Source organism: Haematobia irritans, chromosome 2, assembly GCF_050003625.1.
Source record: "Haematobia irritans isolate KBUSLIRL chromosome 2, ASM5000362v1, whole genome shotgun sequence".
NCBI lineage: Eukaryota > Metazoa > Arthropoda > Insecta > Diptera > Muscidae > Haematobia > Haematobia irritans.
The window spans coordinates 96696465-96720760 of record NC_134398.1 but is presented as its reverse complement, the minus strand read 5'-3'; the positions used below and the strand labels follow the sequence as shown (position 1 = coordinate 96720760).

The window sequence follows — 24296 nt, the reverse complement described above, 5'->3', positions numbered from 1 at the left end:
TATATATTTAAATCCCAGAAACTTTTCCCTCAACCTACCCTAATGAGCTCGTTAGGAAAGTATATTTTCTACGAGAGAAATGGGAAACTAATTTTAAATTGCACTCTTTGGGGGATTCTTTACACGAATAATAGTAAAAAAAACATAAAAAAATAAATAAGATAATCAAAATATATATATAGAACCAAACAAAACTAAAATAAACATGTAATACTACATAAACTTAAAAACTAAGGGCTTAAAAGTTTCAATTGCTTTGATTCACCAAAACCGGAGATGGATTTTTGTCTTTCTTTCTTTTACTTATAGTTGCGCCTAAAACCGATTTTTGGCTAATAAATATATATTGGTCTCCACTTATTCGCCTTGCTTTGGCAACACACTCTCGTCACCGTACACTCTGTTCATAAACAGTAATGTAAATTTCAGTGGAGCTTTTAATTTTATTTCGGGCCATCAACCCCACAGCGCAATTTTAGCATGGACAATTTATCGTTTGCACCGCCACCTGTTGCAATTGGCTTATATTGCCCCAACCAGGTGACTCCAAAATAAGAGAATCTCAATTGTGGGTGTTGAGCTACACTACACAGGGTAGCTCGAACTGGCTATTTCGAAGTGGTCGTTTCCTTAGGGCGGTTCAGACCACTTGACGCAGCATTCAACAAAACGATGGTTTATACAAAAAAAAATCTTGGAACTATTTTCCTACCTTACAGCAGCTGAAGGAACTGGTCCTCTGTACCAAATCCTGATGTATTTTATCCTCTGCCTCGCGGTAGATTTATTTTCCAAAGATTTTCCTATAAAAACATTCCACTTATCAGACACAATGTACTCACATCAACAAGTACTCACATCAACAAAGAAATCCTTTTCTCCTATTTGAGATTTTCCCCGAAAGCCTTGATTACTTGGCCCTGATGTTCCTCCAGTGAATTCTGTGCCAATTCTAGATTTAAATAAAAATTACAAATCTTTTCACAAAAACAAAAACACAAATTCTCACTTTTCTTTACTCTTTACGAACCTGTGCAAACGTTTTACTTTTCTGTTTTTTTCAAACTTTTAAATACACTACGCTGGCTGTACACTCAACCCCACTATGCTTTATTACTGATGGCTTCTTCTCCTATTCCTGGTACCTTTTATAATCTCTCTCATCTCGTCTGGAAAGTTTCCAAAATCCATATTTTCCCCTTATCATGCGGTACTTTCCCGCTAGTAGCCATATTGCCATCATCCTATTTCATTTGAACCTATATCTTATTCATTTCATTGCGTCTTTGCCGCCTATCGGTACCGTGGACCCATGAAAGAATTTACGACATTTAAATTCTACGCATATTCATAAACGTTGTCAGTCGGTATTGCCATCCCTAAATGCTTCTTAGTACTACTTGATGACTACCACAAAAAACAACCCTGCGTCAACTGACTTCTCTAACAAAAACATACAAAACAAAAGAAGCATTGTCACCAACAAAACGAGAGCCAAGGGCCACAACATGAAATTTATTAAAATTTAATAATTCAAGCTAAATCCGTTCCCGCCTTGCCCTGTGGATATACACCAGTCGCCTCACGACCTCCAACGTCCATACATTTGCCCTTTCGAGAAATTGGAACGATTTGTGTCACCAAAGAAATATTTTATTTGCATAACACATTTCATCAACGTGAAGACAATTTGTACGTTGGAAATATTTCTTTGGGTTACATTATCAGTTCATTTTCACCTATGGGCAAATTTCATCATTTGCATTACCACATAAGGATACTGGTTCTACAAGAAAAGGCGGACATGTTGCCCGAAATTTAAAAGTTAATGATGCCGGCCCACAAGCACATTTAATGACCCTTTCGGAATCGCAATGCTACCCCATGTTTGCCCATCCGACATAGATACCACTGAAGTGCTATTGAAGGTACGTCCTAATGGAAGGTAAAACTACCAGACACTCAGATCGTACTCAACCGGATAGATAACATCAGCCCATTGTGGTAGACGTTATCCTCGGCCGCAATCCCGCCAGGTCCCCTAATGTTTCCTTCCTTTAGTCTTTTACAGCTCTCACGTCATTTCCTCCGCAACAACATAGTACCGGCCTTAAAATACAAAATATTCGGCAATTTTGAATTTGTAATTTGATGAAAATTAATTAATTTCATTTGTAATCGATTTTAGTGCGAACATAAAGATTATTTCTAACGGCGTTAAAGACCGACACACAATGAACTAGCCGCTTTATTCTTCACTTTATTCTTTGCTTTGAAAAAAGTTGAAGCACACGTAATTATATGAGACGGCACACAGTAAATGTAAACTTGGCCGAAGCGTCAAAAAAAGTTTAAAATTTTTCAACTTTTTGGGATTTGTTAGACTGTTTTGTTTTGGACGTTAAAACCACTTGTTGCTTCCAGGTTTGTAATTGAAAATATGAATTTGTTATGTTTATGAAGGGAGCGTTGCGCTTTTCTTCATATGTTGAAAAAAATAAAGCCGCTTTAAAGCAAAGAAAAAAGCTAAATTATACGCCAGCTTTTTTCATTGTGTTTCGGCCTTAAAAGTTTTTGCGCGTCGTCTTAAATCTTCAAATTAGTAGCTCGGCTCTGAACTCTTACAAAAGTCATCATAAGATAATTGGCTTTGAATCCGTGTTTCAGAAAATGAGTTTCTTCGTATACCATTAACAAAAAAGAAGCAGGCATATTGTATTTTTTCCAAAAACTTTGAAAAATACTTAGTTTATGACGGCAACGTAAACAACTTTGCAGATTTTCATTTTTCGGCATTTTTTGGGGGAAATCAAAGTGAAAGGTGAAATCTATGAGAAGGAAAATCCAGAACATACCCGAATATATTCTATATGGTAAGGATTGGCTTAATGACTGACGATATTTGTAGATGATGTCTGGACCCAGAGGCAACAGAAGACTCATACCATTTTCTGTGCCAGTGTCCAGCATTATTCTTTAAGCCTAGTACTAAGATCACGTTTTCGCACGAAAAACTGTTACACTCCATATAAAAAAACGTTAGCGCGGAATAAATGCGAAATCTTTGTTTTGAGCATTTTCAAACACATATTTATACAACCCTGGATTATTCGCACGAAAAAATAGGCAGGTATATTATTTCGCATAAATAAGTCCCTGGGTTTGAGACACTACTTGCGGAGATAGATGAAGATATTAATTTTTCGCAGAAACGAACTTAGTACTAAGCATTAGAAGAAATAACAGGTTGGCTGATAAGTCCCCGGTCTGACACATAGATGGTGTCGCTAGTATTAAATGCATATTTTTATATAGTACCAACCTTCAAATGATTCGTGTCAAAATTTGACATCTGTAAGTCAACTAGTTTGTGAGATAGAGCGTCTTTTGTGAAGCAACTTTTGTTATTGTGAAAAAATGGAAAAAAAGGAATTTCGTGTTTTGATAAAATACTGTTTTCTGAAGGGAAAAAAATACGGTGGAAGCAAAAACTTGGCTTGATGAGTTTCCGGACACTGCCCCAGGGAAATCAACAATAATTGATTGGTATGCAAAATTCAAGCGTGGTGAAATGAGCACGGAGGACGGTGAACGCAGTGGACGCCCGAAAGAGGTGGTTACCGACGAAAACATCAAAAAATCCACAAAATGATTTTGAATGACCGTAAAATGAAGTTGATCGAGATAGCAGAGGCCTTAAAGGTATCAAAGGAACGTGTTGGTCATATCATTCATCAATATTTGGATATGCGGAAGCTCTGTGTGCAAAATGGGTGCCGCGTGAGCTCACATTTGACCAAAAACAACAACGTGTTGATGATTCTGAGTGGTGTTTGCAGCTGTTAACTCGTAATACACCCGAGTTTTTCCGCCGGTATGTGACAATGGATCAAAAGTCCGCTGGCAAAGTAATGGCCTCTGTTTTTTGGGATGCGCATGGAATAATTTTTATCGATTATCTTGAGAAGGGAAAAACCATCAACAGTGACAATTATATGGCGTTATTGGAGCGTTTGAAGGTCGAAATCGCGGCAAAATGGCTTCATATGAAGAAGAAAAAAGTGTTGTTCCACCAAGACAACGCACCGTGCCACAAGTCATTGAGAACTATGGCAAAAATTCATGAATTGGGCTTCGAATTGCTTCCCCACCCACCGTATTCTCCAGATCTTGCCCCCAGCGACTTTTTCTTGTTCTCAGACCTCAAAAGGATGCTCGCAGGGAAAAAATTTGGCTGCAATGAAGAGGTGATCGCCGAAACTGAGGCCTATTTTGAGGCAAAACCGAAGGAGTACTACCAAAATGGTATCAAAAAATTGGAAGGTCGTTATAATCGCTGTATCGTTCTTGAAGGGAACTATGTTGAATAATAAAAACGAATTTTGACAAAAAAAAAGTATTTTTCTTTGTTAGACCGGGGACTTATCAGCCAAATTGTTAAGATACTGGGCTCCTTTTTCTTTCATGATATAACGGATGTACGAAACTGCAACCTGAAGGATATACTTGCCTTTATCAAGGCCTCGGGATGGAAGACCTAGGAATGATGAGAATTATAGATTTTAGATCAAGCATAAAACTATTGAAAGTATTTTACGAAAGTTATCCGAATAATAACAAGAATATGACACTTGTTTATCAAATGCGACCAAGTGTCTTTGTTTATAGATCAGATGCAGTATAAAGATGTCACACGTGTATTTAAAATTACAAAAATGACGTGTGGCTCATAGTTGTTTGACTTTAAACAGGTGTCCTCATATGGTGGCGAAACATATTATTTTTTAATTTTTACATTGTTTCATTCAAGTAGTCCAAAGTATTCGAAAACGCTATACTTCCAACGTATTATAAACCCACGTAAAATTAACTGGAGAAGATCCAAATTTGGACTAATTCCGGATCACATATGGAAATTTTTTGCAACCTTAAAACCAACCCAACAAATCATTATATGGAAGTAAATTTCTGCCTTATTTTTATGTATTTATTAATGGTTTTATCGAACATAGAAATGTTATTAGCGTTTAAGTTGTCTATAGTATTTATTGATCTTCGTGATATCGACACATTACTGCAAACACTGAATGATAACTTAGCTTAAACTATTTCAATTTAAAATAATATATCTGTATACAATATCAATTTACAAAGCTAAACTTATATATCCTTAAACTTAGTTGTTTGTATATTACACCAAAAATAATAATAATTTGAGTATTAATTAATAAGTATACTTGAAGAGTCGGTTATGTAAAATCTTATTTAGAATACTAAAATAAAAATATTATCTGCGATTTTGATACAGCAAATATGTTTTCATAGAATGAGGGAGATGAAGTTGCTGGACTCGCTCGTCTAAATGTACCCGACCAAGTTCTTGGCGAATAGCTCTTCTACATAAATCCATTAATGGTAAAGGTTCCGCTGTAAAAGAAAAAACAAATACTCAATTAAAGCACACAAATCTAATAACATGAATTTTTTTGTAGGTTTGCAATCCAAACAGAATATGAAACACAATATTTAAGAGTACTATGATTTATATATTCACTCAAAGAAATTAGTTTGTAGACATAGTAGAAAGATTTAAAGTCTGCTGAAAAAAGGAAAATAATCGCTGTTTGCTAAAATATCAAAATGCCAGCAAAAACAATTGTAAGTTCTTCTAAAGGCACAACTTTAAAAGCACTTCCAAAAATGTCCTCCCAAAGATGTTCTTTATTTTAACTGCACATGAATTCCATTTGAGTTAATTTTTTATAACTGGCTGTTTTAATATTTTTAATGGAAAATTTAAAATATTTGTAGAAAATTGCGAATTTTTTAAAATATTTGATGTCAAACATTCCAGACAAGCGTTATAATGCATTAAAAAATCATAAAAAATTTTAAAAATTGTTTATTTGTCAAAATATCATGTTAAATTCATCGCTTCTGCGTCAATTTGGCACCACTTCCGGATCCAAAAAGAACATTTTCACTACTTTTTTGGCGACGCTTCTTTTGCTGGGATGGTTTGTTTAAAAAAGTACAAAAACTGTATAATAAATTTACCAAAGATAATATTTCTGTTCTTAATATATGTGGAATTATTTTAAGGATCGAAATGAGACCGGGCTCTTCTCCGACCACAGCGATAGCTCTCGCAATCGTACAGCCGTCGTTGCAGTTGAATGTTTGGTCAATATGTCTAAGGCAATAGATGCAACATGACATTAATGGAATCAGTTCCTGCGCTTGAGATACACGTCAGTCGCTGAACTTCATATAAACTTGTAGACTGCTGAAGTGCCGATCACAAAACTACAACACCATATAGCAACGATAATATGGCAGCGCGTTCTCTGCAACGGACTGACCCGTCAGCCCCAGCTCATCGGCTGCCACATCAGTGTACGTGTGTTTCGTCCGTCTTTTTGTGTTGGAAGAGGTGCATCCCGGGCAGCATTCTCTGTTTGCTTTTCGGTTAGGTGTAACCGGTGCCTGGAGTGGGTGCACTCCTGGAACTGTTCCGCCCTAACACTACTACGGCAGTATACTGGCTATGTGGAAGTATGATGTGCCAACTACAGCAGCAGTGGGTCGTCACACTACTTGACCTCCCGACTTCTTATGCTCATCAATATTCCCCGCCGCAGCATCTGACGCTGAATATTGTTGTACCAGTTCCGGAAAGTGCAACGGGCTCCGATGTAAGATCAGTGAGATTGTAGAGCGTATGAATCAGGGTCATGGCGGTCCAAGAGACACAGCTAAATGCTACCCGCAGCTTGCGTCATTGTGATGGTGCAACGTAAGGATAGCACAAGAAGTGGAGGTTTGGCTTTTACATTGCACTATTCCGCTTTCGTCTTTGCGGGGTCGTGGGGTTGATTCAGGTTTGTCTCTCATAAGTTTCGTGACGCCTACTTTGTCGGATTGCCCCCAGCCTCAACCGAAGGGGGAAAAGCCCAATATGGCTGCTTCAAAGAGGGTAGTTTTTGTTTCTCGTTTTTTCCCGGAAACGACGGCTGAGGACATTGATTGTTATATAAGGGTAGGGTCGATGGTATATCGGGTCTTAGAACTATTAGGTTGAAGTCTCAGTTCTCTGAGAATAGGTCTTCACTTAAATTATTATTGATGCTGATCTCTTCAATACACTGTGTAATCCTAGGGCATTCGTTAAGTAGTTTATTGATCGGTCGGATAACTTAGCTGGATTACATAGCGAGCCTCCACCATCTCCAAAAAAAATGAGTGGCTCTTTTTCTATTGCTTATCAGAATGTCAGAGGGCTGAATACGAAATTATCGAGGTTGTATATTGATAGTGTTGGTTTTGAGTTTGCGGTTTTGGTTATGACTGAGACTTGGCTCAGGCCATCGGTATATGATTCTGAGATTCTTGTGGTCGTTACTTGGTGTTCAGGAACGATCGTATGGGTAGGATTGGTGGTGGAGTTATAATTGGTGTCCTTGACACCTTCCCCTCTGAGCGAATTGTTCTGGACTATGTTGATGATATTGAATTCCTTGCGGTAAGGGTAGATGTTCTGGGCTGTAGGTTATTCGTCACATGCTCATATATTCCGATGGCTTCCGAATATTCTATCTATGAGCGTCATTTTGTGGCAATAAATAGTATTAAGTCTGGAATGAGTGATTCGGACAGGATCGTGGTTTTGGGCGATTTCAATTTGCCTATGGTGTCTTGGCTCAGCTTGCCTGGTACGGAGTCGTTGACTCCACTGACAACTTCTGGTGGATCGGAATTGTTGACGACTTTTTTGAATCTTTTTCTTGATGCTGGCTTGGGTCAGAATTTCTTGGAGTTTTGAATGGAGTTTTGAATTTCTTTGGTAAGATTCTTGATTTGGTATTTGAAGGCGATCCTTAATTTTTTGATTTGTCCAGATGTGACCCTGTTTCTTATCCCGAGGATAGGTATCACCCTGCTTTCTCTCCGATTTCGATGTGGCTGTTGATAATTTCTACAAGCTTTTGGACAGTTTTGTGTCTCGGATTGTTCCTAAGCGAAGGGTGGATCTCCCTAGGAATCAGCCATGGTGTTCTCCTGAGTTGACGAGATTCAGGAATGATAGGAATATATGTTTTAGACGTTATAAGAGGACGGGATCTGATTTTGATTATGCTCGGTACTCTGTCGCTAGGTCTATTTATAATATGGAATCAAGAGCGTGTTATGTTCGTTACATTGATAAGGTTAGAAGTGACCTTCATTGTAACCCAAGGTCTTTTTATGATTTTGTTAGGATGAAACGTAAGTCTTCGACTAGGCCATCGAAGATCCGGAGGGAGGGTGTTGACTTTTATGGGGACCAGTCCATTGCGGACAGTCCGGGCTACATGGACGACATTGTGATTCCGTCCAAGGACGAAAAAGAGGGAATGGAAATATTAGAAAAATGTTTAAAGGTAGCGTCATCAAACGGCCTTGTAATTAAATGGAGCAAATGCCAATTTTTAAGAAGAGTATTAATTTTTTAGGCTACAGAATTGAGAATTCGTCAATTTTCCCGACGGAAGAAAAGGTTTCAGCCATTAAAAATTTCCCTGTCCCAAGAAATATTAAATCGTTACAAAGATTTTTGGGGTTGACATCATTTTTCAGACGCTTTATTAGGGATTACGCTTTGGTAGCTAAACCACTGTCAGATCTGCTGAGAAAGAATATGAAATTTAGAATGGGTGATCAGGAGCTGTTAGCGTTACAACAACTTAAAAACGCTCTTACTAACGAATCCGTGTTGAGACTATATAATCCGAATGCTGAAACGGAAATACACACAGATGCGAGTATGTATGGTTATGGGCGGTACTTCTGCAAAGGGATTCTGAAGATATGCAATTTCATCCAGTTGAGTATATGAACAGAAAGACTTCTCCGACAGAAGAAAAATACCATTCGTATGAACTAGGGGTTTTAGCGATAGTTGAGGCATTAAAGAAGTGGAGGATATATCTCATAGGCATTAAGTTCAAGATAGTGACTGATTGCAATGTGTTCGCTATGACCATGCGCAAATCTGACGTTCCTCTCAGAGTATCTCGATGGGCAATTTTCCTACAGGACTTTGATTATGGCATAGAGCATCGCTCAGGGACTAAAATGCGACATGTAGACGCTCTCAGTCGTATGTCATGTCTGATGATTCAAGATCCTTTAAAACACCGTATAAGAGAGGCACAAATGACTGACGATTGAAGCAGATAATTACAAGGACTATTTTCTCAAGTATGGAATTGTATGCAAAGACCCCGTAAAAGAATTAATTGTAATACCACAATCGATGGAAGAGGAAATAATAACGATCATCGCCAATGTCGCTTTGCTTCTAGGAAAACGAAAGATTTAGTTGAGAAACAGATTTATATTCCAAAACTAGACGGCAAAGTTGAGACTGTTGTGAAAAGTTGTGTGGAGTGCATAATAACTGAGCCAAAGTCAGGGAAGAAAGAGAGTTTATTGTTCCCAACAGACAAATCGGACCGACCATTTGCGATTTATCATTTGGACCATGTGGGACCAATGGAGAATACAAATAAGATGTATAACCATATACTAGTGGTAATCGATGCGTCTTCTAAATTCGTTTGGCTTTATCCAACGAAAAGCACAACCAGTCACGAAGTGGTGGACAAATTACGGAAACAATAAGTTGTGTTTGGTAATCCTGATCGCGTTATTACCGATAGAGGAAGAGCGTTTACCTCAGGTGAATTTGAAGATTATTGTAGATAGGAGGGTATTCAACATTTATTAATTGTCACAGGGGTACCTAGGGGTAACGGGCAAGTGGAAAGAATAAATCGTGTAATCGTGCCCACGTTAATCGAAAAGAAGACAATAGAGAGTATTCAATTGGCAAGTACTTTAGAGCAGCTCTCTATCGAAGAGCTGAACGACGAAAGAGATATGCTTCGCGAAGAAGTGAGAGCGTATATTTCTAAAATTCAGAGGGAAAATAAGAAAAGTTTCGATAAGAATAGAATACCAGCTAAACAATATAGATTAGGCGATTTAGTTGCGATTAGACGTACACAATATGCTAATGGAATGAAGTTAAGAGGAAAATATTTAGGTCCTTAAAAAGTTGTAACAAAATTTAATCACGATAGATATGAAGTTGAAAAAATAGGTGAGTGTGAGGGTCCTACAAAATGTTCGAGGGTTGCCATGTTTATGAAGTTTTCCACACATGACGCCGTCAAAGAAACAATATTTCACATGGCTTTGAATTTAACAACTGTCCCAGAACTAAACGCAAGATCGCAATACTCATATTTCCATAATGTCCTTGGAATTAACGAAAGGTTGAGAAAGTGTTCAATAAATTAACGCTGATCATATGGGTACTTGGTATCGGAACCATTTTGCAATACGATTCGTCAAGCCTTCAGTAAAGTGTCTGCGTGATAAAAATGGAATTAGTTTTATTCTAATATGAGCTACGTGAATCCTCTCAGAGATGTAACAAACACTTCCACTTTCACGTATTTATATGCTGTAGCACCTTTCAATAATGACATACAAACAATTTAAAAAAAAATTTTCGATCTTATATAAATAAATTTTGCAAATTTTACGTTTCGTTTAGACGGAGATTCGAACCGCGGACCATAAAGTTTGTAGTCGAACACACTACCCACTGAGCTCTTATCTTTCTCGACGTTTAAATACTAACAATAACTATCAACGCCCATGCAACACATGCAGTCAATTTATAGACGAGCTTGCTTCGCGCGCACACATCCGAAGACATTTTGGCAGTACGAGGAATGTCAAAGATCAAACATCTTGCATTGGCCGTTAAATTCGGGGACATTGAAAGTTCAGGGATACTTTTAATAAAACCTCCCTGTTTAAAACAAAGCGCCTTACAATACCCAACAAACACAAACGTTTCAAAAATGCAAAATTTCAACAATTTTTCAAACATTTTTTCAAAGGATTAGGGTAATATTCAAGTTGAGAAAATCACATTCTCAACCGAAAAACAAAACTCAAACAATTTTTTCTCAAAAAATTGTTGCAAATACTTTTCAACCAAAATTTGTATAAATGATATCCCCATTAATTGAAAGTCAATGCCAAAATTCTATGAATTTTGTATAATTTATTCATTTTCGTCTAAATAAAATATATAATAATACACTACGCTACATAATAAACTACAATACTAATTGAAAAATAATAATCTTATTAACATATCTACAAATAAGTTTCAATATCTTAAACATTATTTGTAAACACTTTTGCATAGATTATTCGATTTCCTTCCTGTTGGTGTCATAAAACTGCATTAAAATCAATTAATATTCAGGCAATTTGAAATTAGAAACGTGCTGGACCGCGTGTTAGAATAGATTTGGTCATTGACCTGATCATATTTAATGTACGGTTTCTGCGTCGAAAATCAGCTTACTTCTAGGGTTATTTATTTTTTTTTTCTATCAAGCAAGTTCATACACCCATGAAAAGTGCCTTCGAAACTAAAGGAAATGTTCGAGGATATCCAGGAATCGAAAACAAAGAACACACACGATATACAAAAAATATTTCAAACGTCTTTCGCTCAAAAAAAAGTTTACTTGATTTTGACCTTCCTTTAAGGATTTTGGTATTGATTCCGAGCCGAAGATGCGGATTCTTTAAAATAAAGACATTTTTATGGACTTTCCTGGCTTTAAATCTAGGATCAATGAAATTAAAATTGGATACAGATCTCATTTATCGAATTTGTATACCCTGTTTGCGATATATTATTAAAGGTATTCATGTACAAACAAATTCCAGTTTCAAAATCCGAATTATGCTAACTACTTCAAAGTAAAAACTGTTTTCTTAATGCGAAAAAAAAATTTAAACCAAAGATGCAAATCCTTAAAATAAGTCTTAGCCTATATTTGACGCGTTTTTATCTTAAATTTAAAAATTCAATATGTCAGTTGGTTTAAAGACGATTTCTTTAAATTAAATTGTTTTTCTTGTTCCTTAAAATAGAACATTTGCCTTACTTCAAAGATCTACAACTTCAACAGAGAGAGATTTGTGTTCTAAATTTAATGAAAAAAATGTTTGATTATAAACTTTCTTTAAATTAAAATGTCATTATTTTAAAGAATTTTGTCCTTAGCTTTGTGTTATTTCAGTGTTATTGAATAAAAGTTCACAGAGAGAATGAAAAAATAATGTATTATTATTAATGAATGAAAAAACTAGTGTATTAATAATGTCTACTAAAAAAGGCATACACCATTCCAAAGATTATATATTTACTCTAATGATTTTTGTATTGATTCTGAGCCAAAGAAGCGGGGAATTCAAGTAAAAATATTTTTAAGACATAATTATCCCCTGGTTGACGGTGATATATAAACGATGTGTAAACTTAGCATATATTCCAGATAAGTGGAGGGAAACAAAAGTCGTCTTCATACCTAAAGCAGGAAAAGCCTCTCACTCGAGTGCGAAAGATTTCCGACCAATCACCTTATCCTCATTCCTACTTAAGACCCTGGAGAGGATGATAGACATGTATCTTAGAACTAGCGTGGATTCAAGTTTGCTCTCGAAACGACAGCATGCATACTCGAAGGGCAGGTCTACTGAGACCGCATTGCATGAACTAGTCAGCCACGGTAGCTTTGTACTCGTGCAAAAAGGCAATAGGGAAAAAGTGGGGACTAAAACCAAAAATTGTGCATTGGCTATACACTGCAGTAGTTAGACCTATAATGCTATATGGTGTTGTAGTCTGGTGGCCGGCACTTCAGAAACCGACTTGTTTAGATAAAGTTCAGCGTATGGCGAGCTTATGTATCTCAGGCGCATTTAGTAAGACAGGAACAGACTCCCTTAATGTCATGCTGCATCTATTGCCTTTAGACATTTTGGCCAAACAGTCAGCTGCAACAACGGCTGTGCGGTTGCGCGAGCTATCGCTGTGGTCGGAAAAAATGTACGGTCATAGTTCGGTCCTCAAAATAATGCCTGATGTGCCTAACGTAGTGGATTATACCCTGGCAAAACCACTTTTCGACAAAAAGTTTGAAACTCTAATTCCCAACAGTGAGGCGTGGTGTACACAGACCCCGGGGAATAAAAGATATATAGATTTCTATACTGATGGCTCCAAATTGAATGGACAAGTGGGGTTCGGAGTATATTCTAAAGATCTGGAAATTCGAATAGCGAAAAGATTACCTAATCACTGTAGTGTTTTTCAGGCTGAAATATTAGCAATAAGAGAGGTGGCGAATTGGCTGAGAAGTAATGTTCCAACAAATATTGGCATTAATATATACTCAGACAGTCAACCTGCAATAAAATCCTTGGACTCTGTGTTCCTCAACTCGAAAACGGCCATCGACTGCCGCAAATCTCTCAATGAGATGGCTGAGCAGTACAATATTCACCTAATATGGGTGCCTGGCCATAGGAACATACCGGGGAACTGCGAAGCGGATGAGTTGGCAAGGCTAGGGACTACCTTACATATTCCAGGGGAACTGGAATTTGTTGGTATGCCCCTAGCTAACTGCAAGCTCATGCTGCGTGAGAAAGCTGTTAGGATGGCAAATGTTCGATGGGAGAATTGCAAGGGTTGTAACGACACCAAGCAAATATGGCCCCATTTCAACTTAAACCGCACACTAGATATGCTAATGTTCTCGAGACGTCAGATATCACTCCTGATATCTGCTATAACGGGTCGCTGCCTGATAGGCGATTTTGCAAAAACTATTGGCGCGAAGTATAATGACTATTGTATGAGCTGTCATGATGCGGAGGAAAAAGAATCAATTAAACACCTCTTGTGTGAGTGTCCTGCATTTTGTGTAAAGCGCAAGCAACTTTTAGGAGCATATAGCTTCAGATTACTGGCGGATCTGGAAAACGTTAACTTAAGCAGTCTGCTAATGTTTTTGGAACAATCTGGTTGGTTCAACAAAGAAAAATAATCAAGAAGGTTCAGCGGTTAAAACTAGAAGTGCCCATATGTAATAGGTACTTTTAGTTAATGTGGTATCACAATGGACTGAATAGTCTAAGTGAGCCTGAATCTTAATCGGGCTGCCACTTTAACCTAACCTAACCTAACCTAAGACATAATTCTCTTTTAAATTTAGGTTTTGAGTACTTGATGCAAATTTTAATTTTTCGTTTTTTAGCTTTTTTTTCATATGCTGTCAAAGTCCTTTAAAAACATGTTGACAACAACTTTAATTTCCACATTCAGACTCGACTTCCAGTAGAAATTATGCACATAGCATAAATAAAGAACGTCTTTAAAATAAAATGCTGAAAACATGTCTTATTTTTTAACATATTTTTTGGTTTGTGATCAAAAATATCATTATTTTTAAAGAATTATTCTGGATTATTAAAATCAAGTTGACCTTAGCCCAAAAAATTTTCGTTCATGTTATCATGTTTGTTTTCAGTGTGTATAATAAATTCTTACGCGAGGTATACCATAAATGTTTATTGACTAAATTTGTTGGGTTGGACATCTAGTGGTCGATTACACTGAATGAATAATAAAGAAACCTAAAAAGTCGCAAAATTAATAGGCATTATGTTTTTCAGGTTCCCGAAAAATTCGGAATGTCAGCCAGTCCTTGCATAAATTCATCTTATTTGTATTATATTTGACAGTATCAATTAGATGTGTAGTAAAACTGTGATATATATTTTTGTTCACTGAAAAAACAGAGAACCCACCAGGAACAAAACTTTCGGTTAATTTTAGAAAATTTTGAATATTTATAGACAAATTTAACTAAGTATTACAAACGTTGGTATCAAGCCGATATTACAAAAATAAGTAAAAAATTTTCGACAAATTCAAGAAAATTTATTAGACACAATTAATTTTTTTAACTTGTTCATGAATGTTTTTCTTATTTATTATTATCAAAAGCCAAATAAAATTTGATAGGTTGGTGCAATATGATATAAGTTAGCTTTAAGATTATAGTTTTTAACAGTAAATTAAGCAACATATTATTATTGTAAATGGTCATAATTTCCTATCTTACTCTGAATTAACTCTTAGGCCTGTAGGGCTTTTTGAGTACTAATGAAATAAATGAAATGAAATGAAAAAAAAAAAAATGAAATGAAAATATTGTAATTTGAAGGGAAAAAATGTAGTTCAAAATTGCAAGAATGTCTTTATTGATATACGATGTTCAAGATGGGCGCATTTGTAGTACAATTTTCAAATTTAAAGAAATAATGAACTATTTTGTGGAAGACACGAATTTAGTTAATCTTTATACTTCATTTGTGTATATTTGTTCCTCGGTTTTAGTTAATTTAACAAACGTACACAAAAAATTATTAAAGGAAACTTTCTTCAAACATAATAATTGCATGCACTAAAATAAAGTTAAATTGGCTTTAGTGAAATAGATAGTTCACTTTTTTTGAGTGTTGGTTTAGAAGGTGAGAATTAGTTCTTTGTAAATTGGAACAGGAAAGCGTTCGCGTACATTTCTGCCAATTTTTACAAATAAATAAAATTAAAATTACTAACTCAAGTTTTACCCTCTTGTATGTATGCTAACAGACCCATTGTAAGAAGCTTTGATTTAAAAAGTGAGGTTTTATTAAAAGTATCCATGAACTTACAATGTCCCCGAAATTAACGATCAATGAAAGATGTTTGATCTTTGACAATTCTCGTATTGCCAAAATGTCTTCGGCTGTGTGCGTGCTCAGCAATCTCGTCTATAACAGGTTGGCTAAGTCCCCGGTCTAACAAGGAAAAACACATTTTTTTTTGTCAAAATTCGTTTTTATTATTCAACATAGTTCCCTTCAAGAGCGATACAACGATTATAACGACCTTCCAATTTTTTGATACCATTTTGGTAGTACTCCTTCGGTTTTGCCTCAAAATAGGCCTCAGGTTCGCCGATCACCTCTTCATTGAAGCCACATTTTTCCCTGCGAGTATCCTTTTGAGGTCTGAGAACAAGAAAAAGTAACTGGGGGCCAGATCTGGAGAATACGGTGGGTGGGGAAGCAATTCGAAGCCCACGGTGCGTTGTCTTAGTGGAACAACACTTTTTTCTTCCTCATATGGGACCGTTTTGCCGCGATTTCTGCCTTCAAACGCTCCAATAACGCCATATAATTGTCACTGTTGATGGTTTTTCCCTTCTCAAGATAATCGATAAAAATTATCCAATGCGCATCCCAAAAAACAGAGGCTATTACTTTGACAGCGGACTTTTGAGTCTTGCCACGCTTCGGAGACCGGTCGCTGTCCATTCAGCCGACTGTCGATTGGACTCAGGAGTGTAGTGATGGAGCCATGTTTCATCCATTGTCACATATCGACGGGAAAACTCGGGTGTATTACGAGTTAACAGCTGCAAACACCGCTCAGAATCATCAACACGTTGTTGTTTTTGGTCAAATGTGAGCTCGCGCGGCCCCATTTCGCACAGAGCCTCCGCATATCCAAATATTGATGAATGATATGACCAACACGTTCCTTTGATATCTTTGAGGCCTCTGCTATCTCGATCAACTTCATTTTACGGTCATTCAAAATCCTTTTGTGGATTTTTTTGATGTTTTCGTCGGTAACCACCTCTTTCGGGCGTCCACTGCGTTCACCGTCCTCCGTGCTCATTTCACCACGCTTGAATTTTGCATACCAATCAATTATTGTTAAAAAAAAACACGAAATTCCTTTTTTTTCCATTTTTTTCACAATAACAAAAGTTGCTTCACAAAAGACGCTCTATCTCACAAACTAATTGACTTACAGACGTCAAATTTTGACACGAATCATTTGAAGGTTGGTACTATATACAAATAATATGCATTTAATACTAGCGACGCAATCTATGTGTCAGACCGGGGACTTATCAGCCAACCTGTTAAGTAGAACTGATTGACTGTATGTGTTGCTTGCGTGTTTATAGTTATTGTGATAATATAGGTTAGGTTAGGTTATGTGACAGCCCGATGTATCAGGCTCACTTAGACTATTCAGTCCATTGTGATACCACAGTGGTGAACTTCTCTCTTATCACTGAGTGCTGCCCGATTCCATGTTAAGCTCAATGACACGGGACCTCCTTTATATAGCCGAGTCCGAACGGCGTTCCACATTCCAGTGAAACCACTTAGAGAAGCTTTGAAACCCTCAGAAATGTCACCAGCATTACTGAGGTGGGATAATTCACCGCTGAAAAACTTTTTGGTGTTCGGTCGTAGCAGGAATCGAACCCACGACCTTGTGTATGCAAGGCGGGCATGGTAACCATTGCACCACGGTGGCTCCCTAATATAACGTCGATAAAAATAAGAGCTGCATAGCTCAGTGGGTATTGTGTTTGGCTACCAACTTTATGGTCCGCGGTTCGAATCTCCGTAAAGCAATATAATTTTTAAAAATATATAAGATTTAATAGACTTTTTTTACGCTGTTCGTATTACAGAAACAGGTGCTAAGAACTAAATAAACCTCGTGGAAGTGAGAATTTTTTTTGAGTTAGTCTTTATGAAATTGTTTCCGCATCCTGTAAAAACATAAACGTTCATCACAAAAAGTATATACTGCACTCAAAAACAAGTGAACTCTCTATTTCACTAAAGCTAATTTAACTTTATTTTAGTTCATGGAATTATTACGTATGGGAAAAGTTTCCTTTACTCGAATAATTTTTTGCGAACGTTAGTTTAATGAATTAACAAATGGGAAAAAATTATACACAAATTATGCATAAAGATTTACTAAATTCGTATTTCTCACCAAATAGTTCATTATTTCTTTAAATTTGTAAATTTTACTACAAATGCGTTCATCATGAACTTCGTATGCCACTAAAGACATTCTTGCAATTTTGAACTCCATTTTTTTCCTTCAAACTACAAAATTTTCTTTAGCCAGTGAAAAAAATTATTTATGTCTAATAAATTTTCTTGAATTTGTCGAAAATTATTTACTTATTTTTGTGATATCGGCGTGATGCCAGCGATTGTAATATTGTTTAGTTAAAATTTTCTAAAGATATTCAAAATTTTCTAAAATTAACCAAAAGTTTTCTTTCTGGTGGGTTCACTGTTTTTTCAGTGTGTTCTTCTAATCAAACTTTCTTATACAAAAATCGGAAATGATTTTTGTTTGCCTAAATTTCCATTGGGAGGAATGAATTAGTTTTTGCGTGTAGCATCAATATCAATTATATTATTTCAGAAAAATATCAAATCAATTTGAATAAAATGTCGTTTGTAGAAAAATGGGTACTTTGGAAATTTTTGGTAGAAATTGCTGCATTTTGTATTCAATTTAAAAAGAAACACTGTTATATAAAATCTCTAATATTGAGATATCGATCTGTTAAAATTGTTCCGTTGTTTTTCTAATTTTGGTAAGTGCGGCAGCATTTTTCATTAAATTTTATAATTTTTTGGTATGAAAATGTACACTCAAAAAAGTGTGAAGCTATATGACACTAAAGCCAACCAATTTAATTCTATTTTAGGTCATGGAATTATTAAGTTTTGAGAAAGTTTCTCGACTTTAATAAATTGTTATGTACGTTAAAAAGAGGCAAAATTATACAAAAATGAAGCATACAGATTTTCTAAATTGGTATATCCAAACTAAAATTTCGTTTGGGGGAAAGAATCATTTTGAAAATCCTTTAAATAATTGCATCTTAGAAGATTTTTTATTAACTTTTATTTGGATTCATATATTATCCCCCATGTTTCGCTATCCGGAATCGCAAATCGCAAGAATTTTTAATTCTCTTAACTAGAAATTTGAAATACTTATAAACTTAAGTCCAATTTTATTATGCTAAATTTTAAGTTGATTTATTTTAGGATTAAACAAATATCACTGAAAGAATATTTTGGGATTTTCTATTCCGAATAATGGAACATGGGGGTATATTTTGGAAGATTTTGTGCGACGGATACCAAATCCAATTTATATGCAGAAAGAAAAGAAAAAATATGGAAAGAGAATTTCTTTAAAAGTAATAAAAGTAAATAAAGATAATACTTCATAAATATAAGAAATTTCGATTGTATAAAGCTTCGTTCCGGAGTAAATTATTATTATAACCTTTATAGCATTGTGGAACACAGTATTATAGGTTAGTACACCCAGAAAGAAACAAGATTGAAAATATTGCTCCTGAGTCGATCTAACAGGTTGGCTGATAAGTCCCCGGTCTGACACATAGATGGTGTCGCTAGTATGAAATGCATATTATTTTTATATAGTACCAACCTTCAAATGATTCTTGTCAAAATTTGACGTCTGTAAGTCAATTAGTTTGTGAGACAGAGCGTCTTTTGTGAAGCAACTTTTGTTATTGTGAAAAAAAATGGTAAAAAAGGAATTTCGTGTTTTGATAAAATACTGTTTTCTGAAGGGAAAAAATACGGTGGAAGCAAAAACTTGGCTTGATAATGAGTTTCTGGACTCTGCCCCAGGGAAATCAACAATAATTGATTGGTATGCAAAATTCAAGCGTGGTGAAATGAGCACGGAGGACGGTGAACGCAGTGGACGCCCGAAAGAGGTGGTTACCGACGAAAGCATCAACAAAATCCACAAAATGATTTCGAATGACCGTAAAATGAGGTTGATCGAGATATCAGAGGCCTTAAAGATATCAAAGGAACGTGTTGGTCATATCATTCATCAATATTTGGATATGCGGAAGCTCTGTGCAAAATGGGTGCCGCGCGAGATCACATTTGACCAAAATCAACGTGTTGATGATTCTGAGCGGTGTTTGCAGCTGTTAACTCGTAATACACCCGAGTTTTTCCGTCGATATGTGACAATGGATGAAACATGGCTCCATCACTACACTCCTGAGTCCAATCGACAGTCGGCTAAGTGGACAGCGACCGGTGAACCGTCTCCGAAGCGTGTAACAACTCAAAAGTCCGCTGGCAAAGTAATGGCCACTGTTTTTTGGGATGCGCATGGAATAATTTTTATCGATTATCTTGAGAAGGGAAAAACCAACCACAGTGGCTATTATATGGCGTTATTGGAGCGTTTGAAGGTGGAGATCGCGGTAAAACGGCCCCATATGAAGAAGAAAAAAGTGTTGTTCCACCAAGACAACGCACCGTGCCACAAGTCATTGAGAACGATGGCAAAAATTCATGAATTGGGCTTCGAATTGCTTCCCCACCCACCGTATTCTCCAGATCTGGCCCCATCGACTTTTTCTTGTTCTCAGATCTCAAAAGGATGCTCGCAGGGAAAAAATTTGGCTGCAATGAAGAGGTGATCGCCGAAACTGAGGCCTATTTTGAGGCAAAACCGAAGGAGTACTACCAAAATGGTATTAAGGAGTACTACCAAAATGGAAAATCGCTCTTGAAGGGAACTATGTTGAATAATAAAAACGAATTTTGACAAAAAAATGTGTTTTTCTTTGTTAGACCGGGGACTTATCAGCTATATCCGTCTGTTTGCTCACACAATTTTGTACTCAAAGTTATAGTTCGCTCGGCTCCTAAAGCCTAAAACTCTGGCCCTGATTTACGTCAAATTTTGCACAAAACCCGCAATAGGTAGCATCGTTAAGTTTCTATATCCAATATGTATATTTCGCCCGATTTACACCTATATGACCACAAAGGCCAACGTTTCAATTTGATTTACCTAATTTTTTTTTATGTTGGTAAACATCCCTCCAGTGTAAGATATTTTCACTCCGATTCATTGAAATTTTACACAGAGAGAAGAAGATTGTATTCTATCCATTCATGCCAATGATGATGGTTGAAATCGGTTCAAATTTAAATATAGCTCTCATATATATCTTTCGTCTGATTGACACTGTTATAACCACAAAGCCCGAAGTTTTATACCTTTCTCTCAAAATTCTCTAAATTAGATTCATACACCGAAATAACAGCGTATCCACCAGGAAGAAAACTTTTGGTTAATTTAAGAAAATTTTTAATATTTGTAGAAAAATTTAACTAAACAATATTACAATCGCTGGCATCACGCCGATATCACAAAAATAAGTACATAATTTTCGACAAATTCAAGAAAATTTATTAGACATAATTAATTTTTTTCAAGAAAATTTTGTTCAAAATGTTCAAAAATGGAAGAATGTCTTTATTGACATACGAAGTTTAGTAAAAGTTGCAAATTTAAAGAAATAATGAACTAGTTTGTTAGAAATGCGAATTTATTAAATCTTTATGCTTAGTTTGTGTATAATTTTTTCCCATTTTTAGTTAATTTAACTAACGTACGCAAAAACTTATTAGAGTAAAGGGTGATACGGTCAAAATTTGGTCAAGGGAAAACGCGTGTAAATCGGTGAAATCGTTTATTTAAAAAATCAAATTAAATTTCTTTTTCAAGTTCAATTAGTATAAAATTCAGGAAAAATATTCAGTTAGGCTTTCGCTTTTCCAAATCCGAATTGCCGGGCCTCACGCTTGACACCATCAGATTTTGTACAGCCACCTTGTCCACCTTCTTCGCCGCAGAAAGCCAGTTTGCCTTGAACTGCTGCTCGTCCTTAGCAGTTTTTTTGGTCTTCTTTAGGTTCCGCTTGACAATAGCCCAGTATTTCTCAATTGGGCGGAGCTCTGGCGTGTTGGGAGGGTTCTTGTCCTTGGGAACCACCTGCACGTTGTTGGCGGCGAACCACTCCATGGCCTTTTTACCGTAATGACAAGATGCCAAATCCGGCCAAAACAGTAAGGAACAACCATGTTTCTTCAGGAAAGGCAGCAGACGTTTATTCAAACACTCTTTCACGTTAATTTCTTGGTTGACAGTCCCGGAAGCTGCTTTTCAAGCTTGCCAAACCAGATATTTCTTTGCGAACTTTGACAGTTTTATGTGCTTGAAAATATCTGCTACCTTTCCCCTTCCTTTTGCCGTATAAAACTCCTGTCCCGGAAGCTGCTTGCAGTCGGCTTTGACGTAGGTTTCGTCGTCCATTACTACGCAGTCAAACTTCGTCAGCATCGTCGTGTACAGCCTCCGGGATCGCGCTTTGGCCGTCGTATTTTGTTTATCATCGCGATTTGGAGTCACTACCTTCTTGTAAGTCGATAGTCCGGCTCGTTTTTTGGCTCGATGCACGGTTGTAGACGATACACCCAGCTTATTTGCGGCATCTCGGAGAGAGAGGTTAGGGTTTCGCTTGAAACTACCGGCAACTCTCTTTGTCGTCTCAGCGGCTTCCGGTTTTCGATTTCCCCCCGTTCCAGACTTCCTGGCTGTCGACAAACGTTCCCCAAACACTTTAATTACATTTGTAACGGTTGATTTGACAACTGAAGAGTGAATTCCAAAATCAAAATAGGAGCAACATTCTACACACACACACCTTCAAAATGAGGGGTGTTCAGGTTTTTTAAATGCAAAATTGAAAGAAATACGTCATGTTTATATTGACCAAATTTAGACCATATCAGTCTTTAAAGGAAACTTTCTCTAAACATAATAATTCCATGAACTAAAATAAAGTTAAATTGGCTTTAGTGAAATAGAGAGTTCACTTTTTTTGAGTGTATGAACACGATGGCCAAAGTTTTACTTCGAAAATTTACCCGCTTAAGTACATAAAATTGCCAACTTTTAAGCTCGCAGTACTTTGTCTATAAATGAAATTAGGCAACGTTTCTTTTTGGTTTTGTTTTTTAATTCCTCTAACGAGCATTGTCTTCGCACACAGCCGAAGTCATTTTAGTAATACGTATTACCAAAATGTCTTCGGCTGTGCGCGTGGCCAGCAATCTCGTCTAGAAATAGAACTGATTGACTGTATGTGTTGCTTGGACATTGATAGGTATTGTACTAATTGAACGGCGATGGGAATAAGAGCTGCATAGCTGAGTGGGTAGTGGGTTCGGTAACCAACTTTATGGACCGCAGTTCGAATCTCCGTCCAAACAAAAAATATCTAATAGACTGTTTTTTACATAGTTTGTATTACAGAAATAGGTGCTAAGAACTAAATAAACCTCGTGGAAGTCAGAACATTTTTATTCCCTCCACCATAGGATGTATACCCACATAACCCATAACTTTGTTACTCCGTTTGTAACACATCGAAATATTGTTCTAAGACCCCGTAAAGTATATATATTCTGGGTCGTGGTGAAATTCTGAGTCGATCTAAGCATGTCCGTCCGTTTGTTCAAATCACGCTAACTTCCGAACGGAACATGCTATCGAGGAGCAAAATTCATTCGATTCGTGTTAGTATATGGTCTCTAACAACCATGCAAAGATTGGTCTATATCGGTCCATAATTATATATAGCCCCATATAAACCGATCCCCAGATTTGACCTCCGGTGCCTCTTGGAGGGGCAAAATTCATCCGATCCGGTTGAAATTTGGTACGTGCTGTTAGCATATGGTCTCTAACAACCATGCCAAAATTGGTCCATATCGGTCTATAATAACATATAGCCCCCATATAAATCGATCCCCAGATTTGATCTCCGGAACCTCTTGGAGGAGCAAAATTCATCCGATTGGGTTAAAATTTGGTACATGGCGTTAGTATATGGCCGCAAACAGCCATGCAACACTTGGTCCATATCGGTCTTTAGTTATATATAGCCGATCGCCAAAAATAATCTACCTAAACTTTATTTCTATAGAAATTTTGTAAAAATGTTATTTCTATAGAAAATTTTGTCAAAATTTTATTTCTTTTTGTTTTGTTATTGTTGGTTGTGTTCTTTAATCATTGTTATTGTTTTTTTTTTTATTTCAGCTTAAAACCATGCATTGACTAAACATCAAGTGTAGCTTAACCAACAGAGGAAAAGAATGTTTGTCAAATTTATTTGGGCAAAGCCCTATAGACTGCAAGATGGTTGGATGGACGCACGTTTCGGAATTACCACATTCCTAATCAGCATCCTCTACTTGCAGCAAAACTATCAACCAATTATCAGAATAAATTCAGGCAGTTCATTAAACCCAACAATGAACCACACTTGAACTTTCCGAAAAAAGGTTTTACATGATAGCCGGCTTATGCCAAGCATTCTTTTCCTCTGTTGGTTAAGCTACACTTGTAGTTTAGTCAGTGCATGGTTTTAAGCTGAAATAAAAAAAACAACAACAAATTTTATTTCTATAGAAAATTTTGTCAAAATTTTATTTCTATAGAAAATTTTATCAATATTTTATTTCTATAGAAAGTTTTGTCAAAATTTTATTACTATAGAAAAGTTTGTCAAAATTTTATTTCTATAGAAAATTTTGTCAACATTTTATTATTATAGAAAGTT

The 24296-nt window shown here is 36.4% G+C and overlaps 1 protein-coding gene and 3 long non-coding RNA genes across 6 annotated transcripts in view; 2 read left to right on the top strand and 2 right to left on the bottom strand.

Annotated features, from left to right (window-relative positions):
- The window catches only part of LOC142223388 (uncharacterized), a 232889-nt gene that overhangs the window by 82081 nt on the left and 126512 nt on the right, over positions 1-24296 (top strand). The window lies entirely within an intron of this gene.
- On the bottom strand, positions 121-1470 carry LOC142225837 (uncharacterized). The gene is made up of 3 exons (XR_012719449.1): positions 1031-1470; positions 859-952; positions 121-803 (listed from the first exon to the last, which is right to left on the bottom strand). It is a non-coding gene; the product is annotated as an uncharacterized LOC142225837 (long non-coding RNA).
- Positions 1790-24296, top strand: part of LOC142225836 (uncharacterized) — a 37032-nt gene continuing 14525 nt past the window's right edge. Inside the window, exons 1-2 of the long non-coding RNA XR_012719448.1 lie at positions 1790-1928; positions 2062-2873. This is a non-coding gene — a long non-coding RNA (uncharacterized LOC142225836). The remainder of the gene's footprint in view (positions 1929-2061; positions 2874-24296) is intronic.
- The window catches only part of gus (splA/ryanodine receptor domain and SOCS box containing gustavus), a 118397-nt gene continuing 99066 nt past the window's right edge, over positions 4966-24296 (bottom strand). For all 3 annotated transcript variants that reach the window (XM_075295644.1, XM_075295645.1, XM_075295646.1), the window contains exon 3: positions 4966-5427. In XM_075295644.1, coding sequence (XP_075151759.1) covers positions 5288-5427 — 140 coding nt within the window. In that variant the 3' untranslated portion in view covers positions 4966-5287. The remainder of the gene's footprint in view (positions 5428-24296) is intronic.